This window comes from Oncorhynchus mykiss, chromosome 6, assembly GCF_013265735.2.
Source record: "Oncorhynchus mykiss isolate Arlee chromosome 6, USDA_OmykA_1.1, whole genome shotgun sequence".
Taxonomy (NCBI): Eukaryota; Metazoa; Chordata; class Actinopteri; order Salmoniformes; family Salmonidae; genus Oncorhynchus; species Oncorhynchus mykiss.
This window is the reverse complement of record NC_048570.1, coordinates 61,234,467-61,262,265: the sequence shown is the minus strand read 5'-3', so window position 1 is coordinate 61,262,265 and position 27,799 is coordinate 61,234,467. Positions and strand designations below refer to the sequence as shown.

Here is a 27,799-nt window from a genome sequence, read left to right as displayed (position 1 = left end):
GAAAAGGCTAGTAACAAAACTATCATACACAGGAGGATTAAATTACGGGGAAAAAACAGTGCTCTGCATAGAAGTGTGTCACTAAACAAACAATACCTCACAATGATGGGGTGCAAAGACCTGAACTAAGTAGTGTGTGATAATGACATACAGGTGTGTGAACGGGTGATCAGAATTCAGGGGATTGGGATCTGGAGAGTGAGCTGCGTTCAGGGGATCTATGTGTTTGAGAGTGTGAGCCGGAAAGTGGTCTGGAAAGTGAGCTGCGTTCAGGGGATCTACGTGTTTGAGAGTGTGAGTTGGAAGCAGACGCTCATTTACATTATTGATATTTGCATGGAAGAGATGACAATGTGAGAATGCAGCTTTATTGAGCATATTATGAATTAGGCTGTTTGTACTGTTTACCGGCTGGGGTATTGTGAAATTGATGGTATGATTGTAAACCGTATATATATGTTTTTATTTTTTCGGTTTTGGGAGCAAGCCACTGAATATAACTTTACGTTAAGTATAACTATAAGAAATCTAAGATGTGTCAAATAATTGATATCCAGCTCAGTGCTCCAGCTATGCATTTGGTTTGCTAACTTGCTAGCTAGTGGCTAGATGTCAAGATCAAAGTTCTTGGTTACAGCAAAGATATGCAATCCCCTACTGGATCAAGATCCCTGTCGCCTAAATTGTTTAGTGTTTTATTTTTATAGCGCCCCTTGTGTGCACATTAGGTAATACCGTATACCCCAGTATAGTGCAGAAACGGTATGAAAATCTGGATACCGCCCAACCCTATTATGAATTGACTGGAGGTGAACATGGAAACCTAAAGGCTGCATGATGGGTGGGAGTGAGGCGGGGAGTGATTGCTGAATGCGAAAGTGTTCTAATTCGCACCCTAGCATTGGCAATGCTTATTCATATCTGCTGGGGTGCCAGGTTGCTTTCTCACAGACATTCTTCAGTTCAAAATATTGCTCCACCCATTAATTATGCAGGAGGAGAGCTGCAGATATGTAATGTTGCGTTGAGGCTTTTTCTCTACAGCTCTCCCTCTCGCTCTGCAAGCCTCCCTCTTTTTACTCCCTGCCTCTTTTCCCCGCTATCTCTGTGTATCTCTCTCACTATATTTCACTTGTTTTCCACCCCCAAACTCTTTCCTACGTGTGTGTGTGTGTGTGTGTGTGTGTGTGTGTGTGTGTGTGTGTGTGTGTGTGTGTGTTTGAAGGAATGCGTTGGGGGAACAGTTGTCTATGCTCATGCTCTTCTTGCTCCTGGTGATTGTAGAGTACTCGGCAGTGAGTGCAGGAGCCTATGCCCTCCCATCTTTCTCTGTCTGCATTATTAATTGTCATAGGTACAAACCCTAGTTGTTTGGTCCCCACAGGCGCACAACCGTGCTCTCCCAAATTAAAAAGCACTGATTGCATCCTGTGGAGAAAAAAACAAACACTTTATCTTTATAGTCATTTCAAACGGCTTAAAGACAGTACACAAAGTCAACACTTACTAGAGAAGAAAAAGGTCCATGATTCTACCCACAGTAACTTAAGTATGCATCTCCTCTTGGAGAACACAAGTGGAGAACACACACAAAAGTAAAGAGCTTTCTGAGTATCACTTCATTAAACACACATGTATGAGTTTTTTTTGTGTGTGTTTGAGAGTGTCACTCCTCTGCTAACACTTCCTGAACGGGCCCAGCAGAAGATTCATGTGGCATGGCTGGTGGCGGGGATTCCACACAGACACATAAATGGGAGGGAAACACATTCATCAAGGTGGCAGAGACTTGAGCAAAGATGCCCATCCAATCACAGCAGAGAATAAAGGGAAGGCTTAAAAGTCCTTGCAGCAAGGTCATTTGAAAAATAAACATAAGAACGTGAGATCAAGTGGTAAATCTCCTGTATGTGGAGCCTTTGTGATCCTCACAGATGCCTGTCCCATTAACAAAGCCAATGTTCTGTTACACTGCCTCTGCTCATGCTTTCTCCACCACTTCTCTAACCTGTGTGTGGAAACCTTTAAACAGCACTCAGCCTGTTATATGTTGTGTAGATGATGATTATTATTTGAGGAGTGTTTTTCTTCTTCACCTCCCTGCTCTTGTTGGTATTTGGCTTGTTTTTTCTGCAGCACAGTGCCATATTCCAGTTTCACTGTTAGTAAAATATTGACAGTTGCATTGCTCCTTACACCGGAGTATCGATTTAACCAGTCTGTGGTTTCTCCACAGTCATAGGCTGGTGTCCACAGTAGTCAATCCAGCACCAGTCAGTGAACAGGTATGACTATCTCACATAAGGGCTTCTGGGTAATTGGCTGCCCTTTAAAATTTCACCTCACTTCACGGAGTGTAAACAAAGCAGGAGATGACTTGGAGTTTGGAGGCGCTTTCCATTGTATTTGCTCTCTTCTTTGTGAGATCCATCTGTTTATAGGGACGTAGTGTAAGTGCCCACAAGCTTCTGTGTGTTCCCAATGATGGATTGCTCGTCAGGAGGCAGTAGAAATACTCCATATGCCTGACTGATGCATTGAGTCACAAGTCACGTACAGTGCTTTTGGTCTTACCTCTCAGATTCCTCCGGGAAGCATGTTAACCTTTTTGACTCAACGATAGGTTCTCCGGTGTTCCCTCTTACCCTCACATTGCCTCTGAGTACAAGGTGCATGTTTTGATACAGTTCTCTAGTAGGTGTCAGACCCATGTCAAAGGTTATACCTGTGGTAGTTGGTCCTATGTGCCATTCAAAAGTCCCAGGCTCACCCTCAGCTGCTGCCCCCCAGGTTATGGGACCTTTGACTACAGCGTTGTAGTGCGACGTAGGGGTCATTTGGATACATTTTACAAGACAAAGACAATTTACAATGCAAATCTAGGTATGTAAAAACAGTGTGCTACACTCTATTTGTCTGTGTCAGTGTAGTGCATTGGACATTATTGTAACACTGTCATTCTTGGTTTCAAGTCTCTGTTGACCATGGCCAGTTTCAGTCTATTGAATAAACCTTAACCACACTATCACTTTCCAGAACAGTTCCTACAGCATATTGTAACTTGTTTTTCAAAAACATAATTTGTACTAAATATTTACACCCCTTGCTGTTAGAGTATTGGAAAGAACACCATTATGGTCACTTACTCAGGATGAATATATTCATTAGAACATATACCATGACTTTTCATTTGTTATTGCCCAGCCATTATATCTGTCCTGGGAGCAATTAAATATGTGAAGTGTCCCATTCTGTCTCTAACTTTCTTCCCTGAACTATCTGCATGTTGCACACATTTCCTAAGAACTAATTAAAGTGAATCAATGACACAACACTTTAAAATGGCGGCATATGTCACAGCCATCAGCGGTGAACAAAGGACACTCTTAATTGTTTTGTTCCTGTGGTTCCTGTAAACGGCTTGTCACGGCTCACACTCCACAGCCTGCTTGTTATGTAAGGTTTCCTTGTCACTCCCCCCTAGAACACACACGCACACACACAAACACACACACACACACACACACACACGCATGCACACACGCATGCACACACACACACACACACACACACACACACACACACACACACACACACACACACACACACACACACACACACACACACACATTCCCTTCTAGTTTCTCAGTGAAGGCTTCCTCTGTGTCTTAGAAAAATACCATTAATTGTACTGCAAAAATGACAATGTAAGTGGTTATGTGTGACAGTCCCTTACACTTCACAAGCATGACATACCCTATCCATCACTAGCTCAGGGGAGCAATTTTTTGGGGGATATTCTCTAGTTTCCTGTCTGGGCCTACACAGTATCTCTCTGATATTCAACACTTCTTTGATGTAAACACATGGATTTTTATCCATGCATTGATCCTCATAGATTCAGACTGCCCTGACCGTGCTGTCTTTCATTTCTTCCTCATATCCATTAAAGTAGCCCTACTTGCACACAATGTTAAGCATTAGTACGCATGACCAGGGTTATGATGAGGGGTCTGTTGAGGGAGACAATGTTTTACTGACTGATTATTATTTCTTGTCAGACTTTTACCACATGCTCATTTCTCCTCATGAGCAATATGGCATGTGCTGTGACACCATTTTCAATGACAGTGCTAGTTGTAAATCATACTGGATTGAACATTGGGTGGGAAATTGGACTTCCATGTTGAATGGCAGATGACAAAGTTGACACTTTTAAGTCATTTCCATACTGATCTGTTTCAGAATTTCCATCAGATCCATCTGCCTCAAAGTTCATGTGTAACCCATATAGAACCTGGTTGACAACTCTGATAATACATTGGTAGGTTTCCAAGTATGCCATTGCACTTACAGTAGATGGTTGTCTACTGAACCTTGTTTATCCTATTTCTATATTCAAGAGCTTTGGCCTGCTATTTTCATTTGACAACAGGCCCGACAGTGCTTAATGTGTTTCCCAGTCTATGCATTTCAATCAACTGGGTCATACAGCAGCAGCATTCACCACAGCAAGCTAGCCAATCCACATGAGTCTCTTAGTCTGACCATGAGCTATTTTTTTATCGCGGCATAGCCACAAAAGATAACAGTGCCAATATCTATCTGATGGCAATCAATACATGGTCATTCTCTTGTCACAAGGCTAGTGCATTCATAGACCATTGACTACCGGTCAGCCAGTTGAGGACTGGCACTCATTTGATTTGACCTAGAAACCAGAGGAGATGATGGACCTGGGGAACATCCATTCATCAACCTGATGAGTCATTGAAACCCAATTCACATACTGTATTATTCAACACGTTTGAGTATAAATATGTAAAGATGTGAATGAGTAATTATTTCAAGGACATTCTTTTCATAATATTTATTTGTATATTATTTGCAATCTCAGATAGAAAATGTGGTACATTTCGATGAGGCAAGACGTGAATAATTCTGCCATTCTAACCACTGAGCATGGTGTTCTTGGAGACAGACACCGTAGTCTATGTGCACCCCACAGTGCAGACACAGTGAGATAACAGCACTGGTGTATCCAAGGTTTTAGAGTTGCATACTACTTTCCGTATGTCTCAGTGACTGCATACATGTACATGTGGCCACAGAGCCCCATTCTCCCTCACTGTCAGTGGCGAGCCAACCAGGATAGCCTGTCTGGCGTCCTGTTAGCCTCATGGGTCCCTGGCAAGACTGAAACAATTATGACACTGGGAAACAAAGCCATTGCACTAACCAAGAGCTCCCACTCCCACTGCCACAGTGCCACAACTGACATCACTAAGCCTCTGGATTTATCCCCTCTCCAGTTTTCAAGGAAGATTCCTATTGATTTTCTATCACTGTAGCAGTGTACACAGTAAATGGGAGGTGCCCTCTTAGTTTTTCATCTGATGAGACAAAAGGATATACCCCAACATCTTTATCCCGCCCTTGCTCTTGAAACGCTAGCTTTCACATCATAAAGACCATGACCATACCTCCTAATTGCTTAATAGTTTCATAACCTGTGGGCATAACATTTGTTCATAATTTGTGTAGCAATAAGTCCTCAGTACTCTAGTTAATATTAATGAGATTACATTAGGTTTACCACAAGAACACAACCTGTAGCATCTCTGGGTGTTTGTGGGCTACTGGAAGAAAACAAAGTCCATGACACATGTCTTTAGACAGGGGAATAGCATGGATTCATTCAATCATCTCAAAGGTAGTTCAGATACTACCACATACTGTAAGTGACATTTGTTTGAGAATTAACGTCAGTAGTGTGACTGCACACATCAGTCGATTTAGGCCTCTAACCTGCAGAGGTTTTGTCACAGACCCAAATCAGCTTTGGAATTTCATTTTTATAAGCGATTGTTATTTTTCATCTCCTAAAGTTGATAGGTATTACATCTTTGTAATTGCACCGGTGGGCTATAGGCATCAAATCAAACCAGAGACAATATTCCCACAATTGAGTTTCCTCGACCAAGGGCCCAGAGGTGCATCCAACTCTGCAGTCATGAGTGTCCCCGAATTCTCGGTACAATATCCAGGAAGGACAAGCTAATCTTTACTGATTTGAAACCGTGCCAAACAGAAGCTTTTTTAATCCCTCATATTTTTTTTTTTTATCAGAGGAGTGGAGAATGTACACCTCTGTAAGGAAAAAGGTAGAGGGGGCTATTTCATGGCCCACTAGTTCCACTGTTTTGTTCCACACTTCAATCCCTATGTATTGTCACATAGTTTGGATTTGCTATTTGCTGCAGACACACCTTTCAAGCAATCAGAAGTATGAAGGTGCTTTCATAATTAAATGCAAATATGGCTCCATTTTCCCACTGTCATTGTAGTATTAGCAATTTAACTTTTAGGCAGATAAGACTTATTATCTCTGAAAAGTGGAGCAATTTCCTGTCCTGTCTTAATTTCATTTGACAATTGGCAAATACCTATAGCATATACCATATATATTATTCTCAACCAGCTTTGCAGGAATAGATTAATTTGTATTGTTGAATACATCAATAGTACTTAATTTGTAATTCATTTGTATTAGTTCCATACATTCCCTGCCCATTCCCTAAACAAAGACTTTGTGACACTTTCAATTAATCTAGGTTTACTACAGTTCTGGTATTGTAACAGTATTTGAAGCTGTTCTGTGATTTTCGACCACAGGGAAAACAGTGTATATGAATGATATTGCATAAAATGTCATGAAAGGGCTTGATACAACGTAGCCCATCTCCAGCACACACACACACACACACACACACACACACACACACACACACACACACACACACACACACACACACACACACACACACACACACACACACACACACACACACACACACACACACACACACACACACACACAGCCTTAGAAATAATAAGCAGTATGAAATGTAAAGGTAAGCCCTGGCAGCAGTAAGGGTCATCACAGCACATACATTACCAACAAACACATGTCTCAAAGGGCCACTTGAGGCTCTCTATGTGAAATAATTGGGTAGCAATAGCAAAGCAGGTTTTTGAGTCAAAGTGCAATGATGGTCTATATGCTTTGTTTTGCTTTTGTAAAAGGGAGGACAGGGTTACTATTAATCATTGCTTGACATGTTTGGGCTGTATAAACAGGAAATGCATTCCCCACATGTGCAATATTTAATGACCCTCTCTCATGAAACAGTCTTGAAATTCTACTGGAGTGGGTCTTTATTCTGTAACATGTCATATGAACAGGCTCATGAGAATATTATTCAGTGTACCTGTAAAACAGATGATGAGCACCACATATTCTGAACTGCAGAATGTCTGTATCTACAAAGGCACAACTCATGCTCTCAGCCTCAAAAACATTTGCCAAGCCCCAAAGCCAGGTAATACAAGGTACAACAGAGGAGTTTGGGCCAACAGACTGTGTGTTGCTTGCCAGCAGCTGCATGAGGGAAACGTATCCACCTGTATTCCACAACTTTTCTTTCAATGGTCCTAACAACAATCAGCAGAGAAATCAACTAGAATAGAAAAAAAGTCAGCATCCTTATATTAAAACTGAGAAGCACCACGTTAAACTGGCCTGGTGTTATTACTTTGTTTGTGCCAGATGAGCCTAATGACAGGCACAGAGGTGGCCTTAACTAGTGTTGTCCCCCACTATGACCCATTCTGTCTCCTGCAGACAACAGGCCTGGATACCTGTGGCTAGGCCTGATGCCTTCTGTAACCATGAACATTTACCGATGTTGTCAGAACACCTGAGAACATATTTTACAAAAAAAATTACCATACCATCTGTACTGTCAAGTTGCTTTCCTACGAACAGCTTTCCTCCTTTTATCCTCTTCCCACCTGAGCCACAGACTAATGATGAGTTGGGCATCAGCATCAGCCCTGCTCTTTATTGTTCATTTTTCAAAGCCTTCACTGTATGATAGTGTTCTCTGTTGGGACGTTGTAGCACAGTATGCTGTGTCATTCATGTGTCTGGCAATAAGCTTGTCTTTAACCTTACCAATAAGTACCTCTGGCTTTATAGTGGAACCAGGAAGATTACAAGGGGAGAAGCTAGCTGTAAGGAGTGATTATGGGTGTCAGAAGTCCACTCTATTTTTAATAATGTGCCCTTTCTCACATACAGGTACCTCAGTCACTAGGGTGACGGCAACAGACGCAGATGACCCAGTCTATGGAAACAGTGCTAAACTTGTGTACAGCATACTGGAAGGACAGCCCTACTTCTCCATAGACCCCAACACTGGTGAGTGGATTGCCATGGTGAAATACTAAATCAAATCAAAGTTTATTCGTCACATGTACAGGAACCAGCATGTGCAAACTGTAGAGTGAAATGCTTACTTGCAGCTCTTTCCTCAACAGTTAAAAATAAATTTAACTTTCAGGGTCATGGCATGTAAAGTTGTTGACCCTGAACAGATACACTCCTTTTTCATGATTCGATTGCAGTCAAAACAAGTGGTGTTTCAGCTACATTTACAGATCGAATGCATATTATCCATACATAGACAATTACTCAGCATACAGATTATATTTGCATTTTGAGGATATAACTCCCGACAAGATATTCAAGGACTGTTACATATAAATGACAGAGCTATCTTTTTTAATTCCATCTGCCGTCTGCTTATTCTTCAACCTTGACTTTGTTGTTTTCCTAATTGCATTTTCAGCCGACTTGTTAACAGTGTGTCTGTAAGCAACATGATTAAATAATGGTGAAATTACATTAATAAGCAATGAGATGGAAATCAGCTGCTCACAATTTGGAAAAACAACATACAATAAACAAGCTCCAAGAACGTCAAAACTCTATGTACATAATACATATGAAGACATATTTCTACATGTAGAAACCCTGTTTCCTCCTCAACAATATTATGCATTTTAATCACTCACATCTACCACAATAAAATGGAGAAGGTATATTGAATCTATCTATCAAAGGACAATTTGAGGATCAGCGTGTACGCTTTGCATGATTACTGAGCACATGCAGATGGCTCATTCAAGTGAGCCAGATGTTTTAATGAATGTTAATGACAAATAAAAGGTAAGGGAAAAACAAACATTATAATCCATTTGACACTTCCAACACCATGAAGGAAATTAAAGGCATTTGATAAATAAATAAACATCATGCCCCAATCCATCACTTGGTTAATGGACGGTAGAAAAAAATCCTAGAAAATATCTATGGAAATGAGTGTTTGTCTTTCCCATCCTTTTCCGTGATTAGGAATTAATTTGAATAGCTAACGATGATCAACAGAGATGACAGTAGAGTGAGTAACAGAGGATAACTGAAGTGCATACGTGTGAGTTTGTGTGTGTGTGAGCACTTCTTTTAGGGAGAGTTGTTCTTACCTGCTTCAAAGTCATTTGCGTAGTGTAAAAAACGTTTATTCAAGACAGTGTAGCATAAAAGTTATTTCTCTGATAATAGAGTCTAAATCCCCCCTCCCCTCCACCCCCATCTGGCATAATATGCCAAGTGTGTCTGGCTAAAGCAGACCTTTATTAAGTGTTGATTATTTATTTGATTATTCTACCGGCCTCTGTTTTCTGAGCGGATTATCCTTGCCCTGAGCTGTTCATATTCTGCACTTTGCCACTGCAGTCAATAAGGTCCATTCTGCATAAACATCGTTTTTGTATATACTGTACCAGTCAAAAGTTTGGACAAACCTACTCCTTCCAGGGTTTTTCTTATTTTTTTCTACATTGTAGAATAATAGTGAAAACATCATCACTATGAAATAACCCATATAGAAACATGTAGTAACCAAAAAAGTGTTAAGCAAATCAAAATATATTTTATGTTTAAGATTTTTCAAAGAATCAGTTGTGTTGTGACAAGGTAGCGGTGGTATATAAAATATAGCCCTTTTTGGTAAAAGTCCAAGTCAAATAAGCAAAAAGAAGTGACAGTCCATCGTTAATTTAAGACATGAAGGTCAGTCAATGTGGAACATTTCAAGAACATTGAACGTTTTTTTTCAAGTGCAGTCTCTAAAACCATCAAGTGCTATGATGAAACTGGCTGTCATGAGGACCGCCACAGAAAAGGAAGACCCAGAGTTACCTCTGCTGCAGAGGATACGTTCATTAGAATGAACTGCACCTCAGATTGAAAGCTAAAATAAATGGTTCACAGAGTTCAAGTAACAGACACATCTCAACATCAACTGTTCAGAGGAGACTGCGTGAATCAGGCCTACATGGTCAAATTGCTGCAAAGAAACCACTTGGGCCAAGAAACATGAGTAATGGACATTAGACTGGTGGAAATCTGTCCTTTGCTCTGTTGAGTCCAAATGTAGGTTTTTGGTTCCAACCGCCGTGTCTTTGTGAGACGCAGAGTTGGTGAAAGGATGATCTACGCATGTGTGGTTCCCACCGTGAAGCACGGAGGAGGAGGTATGATTGTGTGGGGGTGCTTTGCTGGTAACACTGTCTATTATTTACAGTGCCTTGCGAAAGAATTCGGCCCCCTTGAACTTTGCGACCTTTTGCCACATTTCAGGCTTCAAACATAAAGATATAAAACTGTATTTTTTTGTGAAGAATCAACAACAAGTGGGACACAATCATGAAGTGGAACAACATTTATTGGATATTTAAAAAAAATTTAACAAATCAAAAACTGAAAAATTGGGCGTGCAAAATTATTCAGCCCCCTTAAGTTAATACTTTGTAGCGCCACCTTTTGCTGCGATTACAGCTGTAAGTCGCTTGGGGTATGTCTCTATCAGTTTTGCACATCGAGAGACTGACATTTTTTCCCATTCCTCCTTGCGAAACAGCTCAAGCTCAGTGAGGTTGGATGGAGAGCATTTGTGAACAGCAGTTTTCAGTTCTTTCCACAGATTCTCGATTGGATTCAAGTCTGGACTTTGACTTGGCCATTCTAACACCTGGATATGTTTATTTTTGAACCATTCCATTGTAGATTTTGCTTTATGTTTTGGATCATTGTCTTGTTGGAAGACAAATCTCCGTCCCAGTCTCAGGTCTTTTGCAGACTCCATCAGGTTTTCTTCCAGAATGGTCCTGTATTTGGCTCCATCCATCTTCCCATCAACCATCTTCCCTGTCCCTGCTGAAGAAAAGCAGGCCCAAACCATGATGCTGCCACCACCATGTTTGACAGTGGGGATGGTGTGTTCAGCTGTGTTGCTTTTACGCCAAACATAACGTTTTGCATTGTTGCCAAAAAGTTCAATTTTGGTTTCATCTGACCAGAGCACCTTCTTCCACATGTTTGGTGTGTCTCCCAGGTGGCTTGTGGCAAACTTTAGACAACACTTTTTATGGATATCTTTAAGAAATGGCTTTCTTCTTGCCACTCTTCCATAAAGGCCAGATTTGTGCAATATACGACTGATTGTTGACCTATGAACAGAGTCTCCCACCTCAGCTGTAGATCTCTGCAGTTCATCCAGAGTGATCATGGGCCTCTTGGCTGCATCTCTGATCAGTCTTCTCCTTGTATGAGCTGAAAGTTTAGAGGGACGGCCAGGTCTTGGTAGATTTGCAGTGGTCTGATACTCCTTCCATTTCAATATTATCACTTGCACAGTGCTCCTTGGGATGTTTAAAGCTTGGGAAATCTTTTTGTATCCAAATCCGGCTTTAAACTTCTTCACAACAGTATCTCGGACCTGCCTGGTGTGTTCCTTGTTCTTCATGATGCTCTCTGCGCTTTTAACGGACCTCTGAGACTATCACAGTGCAGGTGCATTTATACGGAGACTTGATTACACACAGGTGGATTGTATTTATCATCATTAGTCATTTAGGTCAACATTGGATCATTCAGAGATCCTCACTGAACTTCTGGAGAGAGTTTGCTGCACTGAAAGTAAAGGGGCTGAATAATTTTGCACGCCCAATTTTTCAGTTTTTGATTTGTTAAAAAAGTTTGAAATATCAAATAAATGTCGTTCCACTTCATGATTGTGTCCCACTTGTTGTTGATTCTTCACAAAAAAATACAGTTTTATATCTTTATGTTTGAAGCCTGAAATGTGGCAAAAGGTCTCAAAGTTCAAGGGGGCCGAATACTTTCGCAAGGCACTGTATTTAGAATTCAAGGCACATTTAACCAGCATGGCTACCACAGCGTTCTGCAGCAATACGCCATCCCAATCCCAAGGGCTTTTTGACCGAAGAAGGAGAGTGATGGAGTGCTGAATTTGATGACCTGGCCTCCACAATTACCTGATCTCTACCCAATTGAGATGGTTTGGAATGAGTTGGACCGCAGAGTGAAGGAAAAGCAACAATTGCTCATTACATGTGGGAACTACTTCAAGACTGTTGGAAAAGCATTCCAGGTGAAGATGGTTGAGCGAATGCCAAGAGTGTGCAAAGCTGTCATCAAGGCAAAGGGTGGCTACTTTGAAGAATCTAAAATCTAAAATAAATGTAGATTTGTTTAACACTTTTTTGGTTACTAGGTGATTCCATGTGTGTTATTTCATAGTTTTGATGTCTTCACTATTATTCTACAATGTAGAAAATAGTGAAACTAAAGAAAACCCTTGAATGAGTAGGTGTGTCCAAACGTTTGACTGGTACTGTATATTTTTTATTCTCTGTAATACAAATAGCCACTTAGCGATTTTATAAGATTGGCTTTAGCCATGCCAGATAGGTTCCCAATCTCCCATAACTAGCTACCAAGAAGACATTTCAGGCTATCAATCAAGTTAGAGCAGATAGCTTGTCTAACTATCTTAGCTGGCATGCCTGCTGGCAAGGTTGGTAGACTTTAGAAAAGCAAGCAAAATACTGAATGCACTGAATAAGACATTGAATCTTTTACAGAGATGCAGAGAATCATATTTAGCTCATTTTTTTAAATTGAACCACCAGTCAGGAGGAAACAGACAGCTCAAGATGTATGCTTAGATGTGCAGAAAAAAGCTTTTTTTTTTTTTACATACAATTAAGTATAAAAATGATGACTCTAGATTGCAGGTAAAAACTGTTTCAGCTGTTCAAAAAAATGCAAAATTCTCCACCCCCCAGCCATCCTCACGTACTTGGTGTCCCTTCAGATTTTCAGGGTGCAATACGCACCTGGACAGCGTAATTTCCATTCAATCAGAACAGAAATTACTTGCAGATAGCAGTACAACACTTCAGCAATCAAACACATTGATTTGCAATGCTATCCACAGGATCAGAGCTTCTCTCCAGGTGTTCTGTCAGAAATTCCACTTCTGTTTAATAAAATAAATGCTTAACGGTTGTTATGAAGGATACTGCAACACTCTTAAAGGTGCAGTGAAGCGATCATGTCAAGCGTTATGAATGCCTTTGTATACCCCATTCTGTTCATTCATGTGTATGTTGATTTTTTGCAATTACAATATATTTGATGTTCATTTTTTTTGCTTTCAGCGATCATTAAAATTGCTTTACATGGGATGGATCGAGAGATGCGAGAGGAGTACCTGGTCGTCATTCAAGCAAAAGACATGGGTGGTCATATGGGAGGGTTGTCAGGGACAACAACAGTTACTGTCACACTAACAGATGTCAACGATAACCCGCCAAAGTTCTCAAAAAGTAAACAAAATGTCCAATTCTCTCTTCATACACTATAGTTAGAACCCATTATCGGCAAATCTGAATGTATTTGTTGTTGTTTTGCTGCGTTGTGTCAGAATTGTACTAGTTATAACGATGCATAGATAAGGAAACATCTACTGTTAGGGTGAAATAATCATGGTGTCCTATTCTTCAGGTCTGTACGAGTTTGTGATCCCAGAGGAGCTTGGCATTGGTCAACCTGGTGGCAAGGTAAAGGCAAATGATAGGGACATTGGCGAGAACGCCAAATCAACGTACAACATCATTGACGGTGATGAGAAGGACGTCTTCGAGATCACTACAGATGCCCAGACTCAAGAGGGGATCCTTCGTCTGAAGAAGGTAAGGACCTGATGCAAACAGCTTTGCCCTAGGGTTCCACCAACAACCACTTCATATCTTTAACAGCTTCAACTTAAACAAGGCCCAAATACTAGGTTGCAAGACGGGGTATCAAAGGAGGAAGGTTGTTCACACAGGCTACAGGTCAGAGCTGTATATCTAGAATGATTTCATTTAAATTGACCATGAGGAAAAAATGCTATTGTACTACATATATCATGCAAAGCAGTTTCAATGGCGAAGATGCATAAAGATGGCGACCCCCATTAATGCACCATTGAATTGATCTATAAGACTATATCAACAACAGCTACCAAATGTACACTGTTGATTTGGTAGATGATTAAATGTACGAAAGGGAAAACAAATTATATGTCATGTTTGCCTCCAGCAATCTAAATGTTTACTGTTACACAGCAATATACAGTATCACACATTTTCTGTAGAACTGCAATGATAGAAGAAGGAGCTACTTCAGGCCTGAAGTATTCAAGTGTATAAATGAGTGATGGATGTGTGCTCACGTCTTGACTCATGGTTAGTTTAATGTCTAGAGTTAGAGCTATAGATCATTCAAGTGCGATAGTATGTCATTGCGTTTGGATTCTAAATGACATCACATTAGGACATCCACGGTGTCTTCCTGTAACTATGAACAAACTATTGGATGAAATGAAATAATATTTCTTCTGATGATCTGCCTTGAATAGATTATACTCTACTAAACAAAACAGACGGCTTGAGAACAAACTAGACATGATCAATAAGACCTTTGAGATACTTCCCTCTAGTATTTCACAGTGACAGCAGTGCTGTGGCTCTGCCTCGTCACTTTATTCTCGTATACTTGGCCTGGAATCTGTTGCCTGCATTGCTAATTGCATGATGGATGAGATTGCATGTGAAAAACAGGAAGTCAACTGCCTACTCTCTTCTCACCTCTACATATCCAGATGGTGAAGTTCAGATTACTTTAGCAGAACTGGTATCTCTGCTTCCGTTCCGCACCCTGAACAACATATTCTTGGTTTCAGAGCCCTGTTGCACCAGCTTGTAGAGTTTTTCTTAGCCAATGTGGAAGAACAAAGGATGAAATGGAGCAAATAGCACCACCACACCCACAGCAACAAAAATAGCTCAATAAACTGCTGTCAAATACCAAGTGCAAATTATTAAAGATTCTTTGCGGCAAGGTTAAAAAATATTGATCTAAACATGACTGCAGAAACACAAACTAGGAAGTGGCTTTGTTGTTTTGGGTCTAAGCTTTTTATCTTCCACCCCTCAGGCCTATCGGGGGATGTTAGTGGGAAGTTCTGCTTCCTCCACCAGCCAGCACTGAACTTTGATGTCTCTAAATGGCCTGTGTGTATACATACAGATCCTATCCTGAGGCTCATGGGAATTTGATGCATGGCACAGGAGTGCTCTGAGGTGGGGACATCAACAAGGGGCAAGCATGGGGAAAATGGAGTGAAAAAGCTGCCCCATCTTCATCTGCACATACTGTAGCAACACAAGCCGGTCTAACACTTCCACTACCATGTTCCATCAATATGAAAACCAAAGTGCTGCTCTCCGGATTATAGAGTGTCAAGTGCTGCATGAATTGACCTCCCCCAAAACAATGAGTAATGGCAGAGTGGCATAGAGGGCCAATTCAAATATGGCTGGAGAGGTCAGATGTCATTGAGGATCATTTGAGAGGATGCGAATAGGAATACTATCTTCAAAGTTCTATTCTGAGGTAAAACTGTCAAGGTAGAGTCGCTTGTTGAAACGATCATACCAGTGTTGAGACAAAACAAATGAACATACTGCTTTGTTATAAGGTATGGTCAATTATGCATAACATTTTAAAAGTACAAATATAACAGCAATGCAGTATGGAGTCTGACTTGTAAATTGTTGTTATTAATCGAATACAAAAACAGAATAGTGGTGATCAGGAAATGGAGCTGAATAGTTTAACTATTGTGGTATTCCTTTCTTTAACTGCGGTGTAATCAATCTGACAATTGACCCCTGTACACTTTTAGCCCTGGGCTCCTTTATACTTGGTATTAAGCTGGAATCCTTTGAAACCAATGTTTGCTCTTGGTCCAGCTGTTCACTCCTCTCAACATAGAGGAGGAGGAGAAGAAGGTGGGGAGAGAAGAGAGAGGAAGGGCGGTTAATAATGAAAATGCTCCAAATAGCTTCTCAGACAGCGGAAGACTGGGCTGCAGGGCCCTCTCCATACGGGTGCCCTGACGCCAGACGTGTGGACTTCAAAGCCCCCTGTCAGTCCCCGTCCCCAGCTGCTTTTCTCTCACAGCTGGGCCTGCTGCCGGCACTGCCCCAGCGCTGGCCCGACCCAGCCTAGGGGACCATTGGATTCTTTTTATTTCTTTGTGAAAAGCTGGAATACATTTTTTGATCCCTCTGCTAACCCCTCTCATTCCCAAAGCCAACTCAGATCCCCTCAAGCGGCAAGGCCCAGTTTTGATTTCCCTATAAATCCTGTTTTTTGAGCGTGGAAGTGACTTGATCCCATTATTTGAGTATTATAAGAGCGGCCAGAGGTGATTCAAAATACAATTGTGAGAGTCTGGGATGGCTGCTAAGACACCAGAGAGTTAAATTGTGGTGTTTTTACATGTTGCAAATATTCAATGATGTGTAAAAAAGTAGTGGACATTGGTTCTCAATGTCCTTGTGAAATAGGAATGAGACCATCTGTAATTTCAGGGGTACGTTTCTTGCCACAGATGTACTCATAGGTATGCAATTCCCCCTAGGAAATGTCATTATTATGTTAGAATTCCTGAATACACATCCACTTCTATTCATGTGATGATAATGCCTCAATAATTGCTATCCTTCAAATAATTTTGTAACAGTGTTATCGTGCACTACCCACACAATTATATTTTCAGGTAGCACAAACCTACAAATAACATTATTTTAATGATTTCCTAACACATTTGAACCAGTATGGTGTGATGCCAGATTAGATTCATCTTATTTACAGCCTTATTCTATCCTAGAGCAGATGTGGTAACACATGGATTATTTGAGGTGAGATTGTGGTTATTGCGAATAATTACAAATGTGCTTGGATTATTTCCTTAAATGTTTTTGATAGGATCAGAGATCACACTATTAAATTTCAACTCCGAAAGTTCTTCTCCATCAGGTGCATTTTTTTCTTGCTGCTTTGGGCATCAGTGAAAGGTATTTGTTTCTGTCATTTTCCACAGCCCCTGAACTTCGAGACTAAAAAGTCATATACACTGAAGGTGGAGGCGGCCAACATTCGATTTGATCCCAACAGTGGCGCCCCCTTCAAGGATACAGCTACGGTGAAGATTGCAGTGGAAGATTCAGATGAACCCCCTGTCTTCTCCAAGCCCACATTTGTCCTGCAGGTGGATGAGAATGCCCCCATCAACACGGTTATAGGAACAGTCACAGCCCGCGATCCTGATGTCACTGGCAGTCTAGTCAGGTAAGAAACAAGATGATATTCACAACCTCATTTCACCAAATACTTGTTTACTTTATTGTTTACCCACCCATATAAGGAGTGCAGTGTGCCATGGAATCACATATATATTTTTAAAATATAGTCTTGCCACTGTGCATGTTCCTTTGGAGGTGAAATGTGAGCCGATGGCTGCCCTTGTTTCCTTAGGACCACAATGTAGTAAACTTGAAAGAACAGCACAGGTAGACTTCTCTTAGTGGTGACTTTGTCTACTGCGTTTCAGTTGTGTGACTTATTCTTAGACATTTCACAAGGGCACCTTGTATAGGTTATACAGGCAATTTCTCTCCATCCACTACGTCATTTCATTAATTCTCCAGTGACTTGCCGCTTTCCCCGGACAACACTCAACAGGTTGTGTAATTTCATGGTGAACAGAGTGTGAGCTGGGAATCATTTATTGGCTATGGCCAAAGCAGGGGAATTCAACCTGGTTCCATCTTCATCATTTAAAATAAAATAGGCATACCAATATAATGTAACCTGTTCTCATGTTTGGGTGTCTCTTTCCTTTTCCTTCTTTTTTTTTCTTCTTCTGTGACCCCAATGTTCTTTTATGTTGCACTTTCACAAAGTTTTTCATTATCACTGTGCTGCGCGTGCGTATTTATTGATGTGTGTAGTGTGCAAATACTATATATTTTGCATTTGTCCATCACTAAGAAGACTTCTGTGGTATATATTATTCTGCTGATCTATGTGTGATAAGCACTGCCCTATTTCATTTGTATGTGAACATGTCTGTCCAAGTGATTGAAATGATTGTCATAAACGTACTATATTGTACTATATTGACACCTCAGACTGGCAATTAGGAATCACATTTTTTTCTGTGTAATGATGTATTAGGTTGTTTTTTCAATCTGGACTTTCTCATTGAAAATATACTTTTTGATGTTTATTTCTAATTCCTTGTTTTCTGTTTTGAATGAAAGAGCACTTCATGTATTTACTATTTTGTGGATAAGATTACACATTTCGATAAGTGAATTGAGGCTGTAGGATATTATGCCAGTGTTTGTAAGGCTGTCCGAAAGCTTTCAAGCAATCAGAGTTAGAGGACGCTTTACGGAACCTACTTGGAGGCTGTAAGAGTTTGGAGCCAGAGGAAAGTAGTGATTTTCTGTACGTAAGTGGTTAATGTCACATTGCTTCCCATGTCTGCCAATGTCAATGAAGGCATTCAACAGTAAAGCCATTCTGTTAAGGAGAGGAAGGGAATGGCTCTTACACAGCTTGAGATGTTCCTGCCATCTTGTGTTGTTTCCCAATACTGATCATTTGCTCCACAGCAAGATGGAATGTACCTTTAAAGCCCCATGCAGTCTTTTAAAAATTATTATTCATCACTGTATGTCTAATAAATCACTGTGTGTGTTTATTTCATGAAAATAATTTCCAAAATATTTATCTTTTTTTTTCCCTGAGCGGCCATTGAAATGCTCAAGCTGATCATGTCTTCTTGACACAAATGTTAATATATGTACATACACAGCCCTGATTGGCAGATAGGATCGCCTAGACCAGGGGCCTCCGACCTTTTCAAGCATGAGAGCTACTTTTAAATTATGAAACATGTCGCGAGCTAATCATACATTTTCTCACTTTTAATATAGCTGGTTTGGAATTTTTTTTACGTTTTTCTCTCAACATTTTTGAATTACTCATAGAGAAACAATGAAATTGGATGTTGGGAGTCCATGTCAATGCTTAAATCAGAATCAGAATCAGAATATACTTTTTGAGTGTAATACACCTTTAGAAAGAGGAATGTGCTGGTCTAAGCGATGTTTTTGCTGCTGCATTATGTCATGACATGAGATTGATACAAATAATCATGATATAATTCTGCCAGGTAAGCCTACTTTGTAGTCAACATTTTATTGAGAAGGTTTTTGGGAAATTCTTTCTGTCTACCCAGAAGACAGATATCATTATGGCTAACAGACTTACAGGGGCAATATTAATGGATATAAATAAGCAGATATTGTGTTACGTTTGGCTTTTCAAGCCAATTGTGGCTTCAGCGCCTTTAGAAAGTATTCATACCCCTTGACTTTTTCCACATTTTGTTGTGGTACAGCCCGAATGTAAAAATAATTACATTTAGATTTTGTGTCACTGGCCTACACACACTTTTTAATACATACATACTGTAATACATAATGTCAAAGTGGAATTATGTTTTTTGAAATGTTAACAAATTAATTAGAAATGAAAAGTTGAAATGTCTTGAGTGAATAAGTATTTAACCCCTTTGTTATGGCAAGCCTAAATAAGGAGTTTCTGGAGTAAAAATGTGAATGACCGCCTCGATTTGGTCTTATGTAGCAACATTTGAAATTGTGTTTTGAATATTTTGGTTCACCTACTGAAGAGCACCTCTTTGTCGACACCCATTCAGCATCGTTCACACCCTCTTAAGCATTAGCCCCACCCATATTTTTAAGGATTCACATGTGAGGCCATGTGGTAAACACACCCTATTTCAAATTAAATCTATGCTTATTTGTCACATGCACAGGATACAGAATGTGTAAACGGTATGGTGAAGTGGTTACTTGCACAGTAGCAATATCAAAAACAGAATGTGTCCAGAAAAAAATAACATTTTATAAATATTTTAGGATTGTTAGATGACACTTTCCTGACACAATTGTCTAAATTGATGGGTCATGGGAAGGAAATGCTATAAACACCCCCACGCCACATCTAGCTAAGTGGATGGGTCACTATTGTCTAAACATGTACACATGTACATGAAATATAATAGATGGCTGTAATCACCCCCATACACACCTGGCTAATTTGATGGGTCATGTAATAATCGGGCCGAAGTGGGGTCTTTCGTTTAGACATGTAGCTAGCTACCTAGCTAGCTAGCTAAACAATGAACCGCAATAATCCCAATTTATACAATACAAATATTGTAATAGCTGTAGTATGAATCTGCAGGTAGCTAAAGCTAACAAACTAGGTTCAATATTAGCTAGCAAACATTAGGCTATAACTAGCAATGCACATTGATTTCTGATTCAAATAATATTACTACACAGATCATACACGTAACGTCAGCTAGCAAGCCAGCAAGCTAACGTTTGCTAGCTAACTAACAGTACGCTTTAACTTGCAATAAAAACGTCTTTCTGAACCTTATATCTGAAAATGTAGCTAGACCCTTACCCGTATACATGGATGAATGCTTCACGGCAGACTGGAACCATTTAACTCAGTTTTGTTTGTAGCTACATCTTGTTTGGCCAGCGTTGTATCAAGTCTCTCCAGGTCACACTGACTGTGGCGTGTGCATAAAGTTGTCCATCACTTTTTCCAACTGATCTGTCGATCGCCGCCTACTAAATTCAGGGCGTCAATGTTGTTGAGAAAAGTAGCAACATTTTTGTAGTTCTTGATGGCTAACATTTTATCTTTCAAAAACGGCGTGGTAGAAAGGACTGTCAACACATACTGAACAGCTCACGTTATAGACAGAAGCATGCTACATGGCAGACATATCCAAACTCATCTCTCGGCATGTCCAGCCCATCCATTATCTCAGCCAATCATGGCTAGCCGGAAGGTTCCCGACTTTTTCCATGGCTTAACCAACTTGGCTCGTAATTTAACTATTTTATTCCTATTTATGGATGGAATCCAAGTTAGTTATTAAGGCACATCAAAGTTCACATGTTCCAGAAGACATTTCTGCCAAAAATGCATTTTGATCAAAAATGTATGTTTACATTCAAATGCCGCTCCTGTGAAGTAGTGATGTGCAACATACGCCTAGTTTCCTGAAATGAGTCACAAATCGGCTTAATAACAAGTCACATAATATGTTGCATGGACTCACTCTATGTGCAGTAGTCATTTTTGAATGAGTTCTGTATTTCATTTTTGAATGACTACCTCATCTCTGTACCCCACACATACAATTACCTGTAAGGTCCCTCAGTTGAGCAATGAATTCCGAGCTACTCATGGGTGGGATGAGAGATACTGGTAGCTCATCATCAACCTGTTGGAGACCCATGATCTAGAGTCTAGACTCTAGAGCAGGGATGGGGAACTTGCCTTCCATTTTTAGGAATTCAGTCAAGGTCTTATTAAAGTTCAATGCAGCAGTTTTCATCTCAATATCAAAGTATTTATTGGTAACAATTAAGCACCTTACTGTGATTGTTTTAAATTAAATTGGTCAAAAATAGCAGTTTCTCAAAAAATAATTTTGCAAGGACTGTCTGGGAGTGGTCTGAGTAGGGGGGAGGACTGAAAACTAGATTTTATTGGCAGAGGGGTTTGGAATTCTCTTTTTTTATTGGTCTATTAACTGATTTATGTCACCAGGCATAACTGGTGATGTCACCAGGCAGGCCAAAACTTCATCCGACCAAAATAGATTGAAATTTCAGGTGGTCTTTTCAAACAGCTCTTACACTAGTGCCCCAACCCCCATCAACATTGCCCATCCCTGCTCTAGAACCTACCCTACATACAAAGTACGAGGATACATATGCAAATACAATTGTAGGCAGGTTTTTGTTGTTGTTCAAGAGCACTAAAAGGGCATTATCATAATTTTCACAATTTCAGTTTTATTATGCTTTTATGTCACTTCTATTCTGTAAAGTCTTCTATTTTATCTCCTTGAGATTCTATCAATTTAAAGTGATCATTTTACATTATTTTATGTGTAATTTTGAATGTGCGGTAATGTGTCATCATAGTACTGTCTCTCAGAGACCCAATGTAGAGACAACCAATGGAAGTCTCATCCTGTTTTTATCATGTTGTAATTAGCATATTGTCTTTGTATGTTGCCACAAAGTGTTACATTCTCATTGCAAGGTACCACCAGGCAGAGGATGCCCAGGCAAACGTTATCCTTGACATACAATGCTTTTGGATAGAGTGCCTCTCTATGGAGTGATAATAAGCAGTGTTGTGACCATCGTAGAGGTAATAGGCTGAACAGTGTTAGCCTTAGCTAACCTTAGCCTGAGCCTCATCTCATAGACTAGACGAAACCAGGAAGATGTGAACTTCTAGCAACCTGAAGGTTGCATGTTTGAATCTCTTCACGGACAAGTTTAGCATTTTAGCTAATTAGCAACTTTGCAACTACTTACTACTTTTTAGCTACTTTGCAACTACTAGCATGTTAGCTAACCATTTCCCTTCCCATTATCATAACCTTAACCGTTTAACCTAATTCCTAACCTAAACCCTAATCTTAACCCCAACTCCTAGCCTAGCTAACATTATCCTCCAAGCTAACGTTAGCATTAACAACCTAGCCACCAAGCAAACATTAGCCACAACAAATTAGTATTGGTAACATATCATAAAGTTTTGCAAAATATTAACATTGTACGAATTGCGATTCGTAACATATCATACAAATTGTCATTTGGATTCTATCACACTAAATAGATGATGGACATCCACAAATTTACACCATATGAAATGTAACATATCATACTGAATGGAGTGAGACAGATTTACATTTACTATGTTACGTCTACCCCTGAATCCAGGTTGTGAGTAAAACACTCTCACACCGAAATGACTCAGAGTCTCTCAGTCTGACCAGGATGACTCAAGGCCTGGGTCCTCACTTAGACCTCAACCCTCAAGCTATACTTCATGCATTCAACCAAGGTTTCAGGTGGACTTAAAATGCAACACAATTCCTTCAGCGTCTTCCCATACTCTGTGAATATGATTTTATTCTTGAATGATCATTATGCTCCAGACCTTGGGCGTTACATGGACACTATTGCTTTGAAGGCTAAAGTAAGAGCCAACCAAGGTTCTCATTACAGTACCTGGTATTGATGATGCCTTAATAATACATTATGGCTAACCTAGGTAGTTGCTCAAAACACCATGTAGAGAAACATTTGTACATTGGTGGAGTTGAGTGGGACATGCACACAGCACTGAGGGTTTAGAAGAGGATTATAGGACTACAAAAGTTTATGGGTAATGAGAGCCAGGTCTGTCAGGTGACTGTGTAAGCTTGTCTGCCTTTCTTCAGGCCCCGCTACATCATTTACTTACCTTGACAGCTGACATGTTGCAAATGTTAATACAAGGAGTCATGTAAAAGAGATTATGTAAAATGAATGTAAATTTAATGTCAAGTAGACTTTCTTGTCGAGAAACAAGTTCAGGACATGTTCAGGGAAAACAGGAATACATGTGTCCTTACAAAGAGCTGGTTAGCATGCGGAGGCCAGCGAAATTAGTTCTACATCTGTGATCCTCCCAATAGAATTACTGACCTTATATAAGACAGAAATGTCATACATTTGTTCTCTGTCTCACACTCACACATATTACTGGCTTTATGGCTTATAACCAGCACATTTTAACGATCACTTATAACATTCCTGTTTGTGACCTTGGAGAACAGCTTAGTAAATGTAGCTTACAAAGTGTTCAAACCTAAAATAATATTAAGACAGTGTGTAAAAGTTATAAATGTCATATGATTGAATGAGAAAGATGTGTTTAGGGGAGGGCTGCCCAATGTAATTTGAGTCAGGTATTGAAGGAGTGAAAAGTATCAGGTGCTAATTTGTATCGTCCTTTCCCGGCATTGAATTATTTACATCCAATGGTCCGCTCCCAAACACATCCTCACACCTTTGACAGTCAGCACCCATCTCTTGCAAGGAACATCTGATAATTGTATTTCCTTTAATTCTTTTCACATCACATTGTCAGTTTGATTGACACGTGGCAGAACATTTCAGGGTCGGTCTCCCTCCACGTGAAGCTGTCAAAGCCTGCCTGGAATCCACTCCTTCTCCTGGAGACTTCTCCCAGGTGGTTTGGGCTGTCTGCCTGTCTTGAAAGTGCTCTGCGTCTGTAGAGGAGTCCTCCTGGACCTCCCGCCTGTCGTCTGAGGATTTACACCATTTCATTAAAAAAAAGAAATGTCATGGCTCAATACGTCTCCCACAGTTGGAATCTAGGGCAATGGCTTATTTATTTCATTTTGTGTTAGCTCGTTGTTTTCATTATTATTATTATTTGGTCATTGTTGTTGTTTGTCTCCCCTTTTTCTCATGCAGAAAATACATGTGTCTGTCAACAGGTCTGTGCTGATAGGGATGAGCAGTTCCACAGTGAAGTAGGATGAGACCCAAGGTTGTGTGTAAAGGGAGATGGGGTTGGGAAGGTGGTTGGAGGAGGTTTGCAAAGCACATTGGAGAATTAGATTACTGAAAAAGCAAAGCATTGGCCAAACTTTTGACTTGCTTTGAGAGAGGCTATGTTTACAGGGAGGGGCATTTAGTTTAAAGGAATATACATGTATGTTCTGTGTGTCATTGAGTGCATTCAAATAATGAATGCATGCATTCACATGCATATGTGACTCACCACCTGGATTCTGTCTTATATAGCAACATTTCAAATTGTGTTTTTATTTTATTTTGACATTCGATAAAGGTAGAGACTCTACCTACAAAATGGTATATCATACTGCATTTTTGAGGTACAATGGGACAGCAATTCTGCATTGAAAGTTGATAAACTTGTTAACTGACTTTTCAGAAAATGGCCTTTTAATGTTTTGGTATCTGGTGAAGAGCTATTTGTCTACACCCATTCAGCATCGTTCACATCCTCTTAAGCTTGAGCCCCACCCATCTTTTTTCTCCCTCAGAGTGTGCAGAGCACACACTTGAAGCTCTGGCCGATGATTTGTTTACCTATGGATAACATGAAAACAGCCTAACCAGCAATGCTGGCAACAATTGCATTTCGCTTCTTTGCAGAAGTTTACCAACACCGGCCATATTCAACGAGTGATGTACACTTTAGCTTAAGACATATACAGTTGAAGTTGGAAGTTTATATTAACCTTAGCCAAATACATTCAAACTCAGGTTTTCACAATTCCTGACATTTAATACTAGTAGAAATGATCTGTATTAGGTCAGTTAGGATCACCACTTTATTTTAAGAATGTGAAATGTCAGAATAATAGTGGAGAGAATGATTTATTTCAGCTTTTATTTCTTTCATCACATTCCCAGTGGGTCAGAAGTTTACATTACACTCAATTTGTATTTTGTAGCATTGCCTTTAAATTGTTTAACTTGCGTCAAATGTTTCGGGAAGCCCTCCACAAGCTTGCCACAATAAGTTGGGTGAAGTTTGGCATAGTGCTCATGATGCCATTTATTTTGTGAAAAGCCCCAGTCCCTCCTGCAGCAAAGCACCCCCACAACATGATGCTGCCACCCCCGTGCTTCACGGTTGGGATGGTTTTCTTTGGCTTGCAAGCCTCCCCCTTTTCCTCCTCATTATGGCCAAACAGTTCTATTTTTGTTTCATCAGACCAGAGGACATTTCTCTAAAAGTAAGATCTTTGTCCCCATGTGCAGTTGCAAACCGTAGTCTGGCTTTTTTATGGCGGTTTTGGAGCAGTGGCTTCTTCCTTGCTGAGCGGCCTTTCAGGTTATGGCAATATAGGACTCATTTTACTGTGGATATAGATACTTTTGCACCTATTTCCTCCAGCATATTTACAAGGTCCTTTGCTGTTGTTCTGGGAATGAATTGCACTTTTCGCACCAACATACTTTAATCTCTAGGAGACAGGATGCATCTCCTTCCTGAGCGGTATGACGGCTGCGTGCTTCATGTTGTTTATACTTGCGTACAATTGTTTGTACAGATGAACGTGGTACCTTCAGGCATTTGGAAATTGCTACCAAATGACATCATTTGATTTTCCCATGATGTCAAGCAAAGAGGCACTGAGTTTGAAGTTAGGCCTTGAAATACATCCACAGGTACACCTCCAATTGACTCAAATGATGTCAATTAGCCTATCAGAAGCTTCTAAAGCCATGACATCATTTTCTGGAATTTTCCAAGCTGTTGAAAGGCACAGTCAACTTAGTGTATATACACTTCTGACCCACTGGAGTTGTGATACAGTGAATTATAAGTGAAATAATCTGTCTTTAAACAATTGTTGGAAAAATTACTTGTGTCATGCACGAAGTAGATGTCCTAACCGACTTGCTAAAACTGTGGTTTGTTAGCAAGAAATTTGTGGAGTGGTTGAAAATGACTCCAACCTATGTTGGAGTCAAACTTCCGACTTCAGCTGTAGCTAGCTAGGTAAACAACGTGTAAGATCACACACGTCACGTAGCGTTAGCTAACGAGCCAGTCAGCTAACATTAGCTAGTTAAACAACAATGAACATAGTGCCAAATCATGTCGTTACTACCATTCATGAATATGCTGGGAGCTAACCATCCAGGTTCACTGTTAGCTAGCTACCATTAGGCTCTAACTAGCGAAGCAAACAGCTGTAGGATTCAATTAATAATGTCAGCTAGGGAGCCAGCCAGCTAACATTAGCTAGCTAGCTAACAGTGCACTTTAGCTTGATATGAAACCACTTTCAGTCAAAATTAGAAACGTTTAATATCTGAAAATGTAGCTAGCTAACGCTACAATATCTTACCTGAACACATCATCATGCATGATGGTCTATCATGCATGATAGTCTCCCTGTCATGGATGCCCTGCCACAGTTGCCCTTAGTTTGAAGATGTAGTCCGGAGACAGGTGTTTTCTCCATCTCTTTAGCTATCATAGTCTAATTCCACTGATTTCAAAACTTGATCCTCCAGAGAGTGGAGAGCAACACTTAGCTATGCAGATCCACTACACAAAACTTTTAAAAAAGCTGCGTTTGACAGGATTACCAACACAGACTGACCAGCTCAAATAGACAGAAGCCTTCTATATGGCAGACCAATTCAAATCCTGTCTCGGTATATCCTGTCTACTCATTATCTCAGCCAATCATGGCTAGCAGGAAGGTTGCTGATTTTTTCTGTGGCTTAACCAACAAGGCATGTAATTTAACAATGTTATTTATATTTACAGATGGCATACAAGTCCGTTATTAAAGCACATGAAAGTTCACATATTCGAGAAGGCATTTCTGCCAAAACACGCATTTTGATTAAAACATTTTTATTTTATGTTCAATGGGCTCTCCTGTGAAGTCGTGACTTGGGACATATGCCCAGTTTCCTGAATCGGATCACATATAAAATACCTTTTAAAGGCTTTGTTGCTCTTGGTGACTTAGATTTTTCTGACTGGCAGCCTTAATTTAGGGCAATTCATATTTGTTGATAACATGTTGTATGGTATTGAGTGCATTTAATAATTGAATGTACACATTCAAATAAACATATATAAAACAACACTTTTCACATCAATAACATGTTTTTCACATGCCAAGTGTGCATGTGTGTC

At 40.1% G+C, this 27,799-nt stretch overlaps 1 protein-coding gene across 2 annotated transcripts in view; it reads left to right on the top strand.

Annotated features, from left to right (window-relative positions):
• Positions 1 to 27,799, top strand: part of LOC110526275 (cadherin-8) — a 73,726-nt gene that overhangs the window by 37,195 nt on the left and 8,732 nt on the right. For both annotated transcript variants that reach the window (XM_021607094.2, XM_021607091.2), the window contains exons 4-7: positions 8,144 to 8,263; positions 13,432 to 13,599; positions 13,778 to 13,965; positions 17,208 to 17,455. In XM_021607094.2, the coding sequence (XP_021462769.1) occupies positions 8,144 to 8,263; positions 13,432 to 13,599; positions 13,778 to 13,965; positions 17,208 to 17,455 (724 nt within the window). The remainder of the gene's footprint in view (positions 1 to 8,143; positions 8,264 to 13,431; positions 13,600 to 13,777; positions 13,966 to 17,207; positions 17,456 to 27,799) is intronic.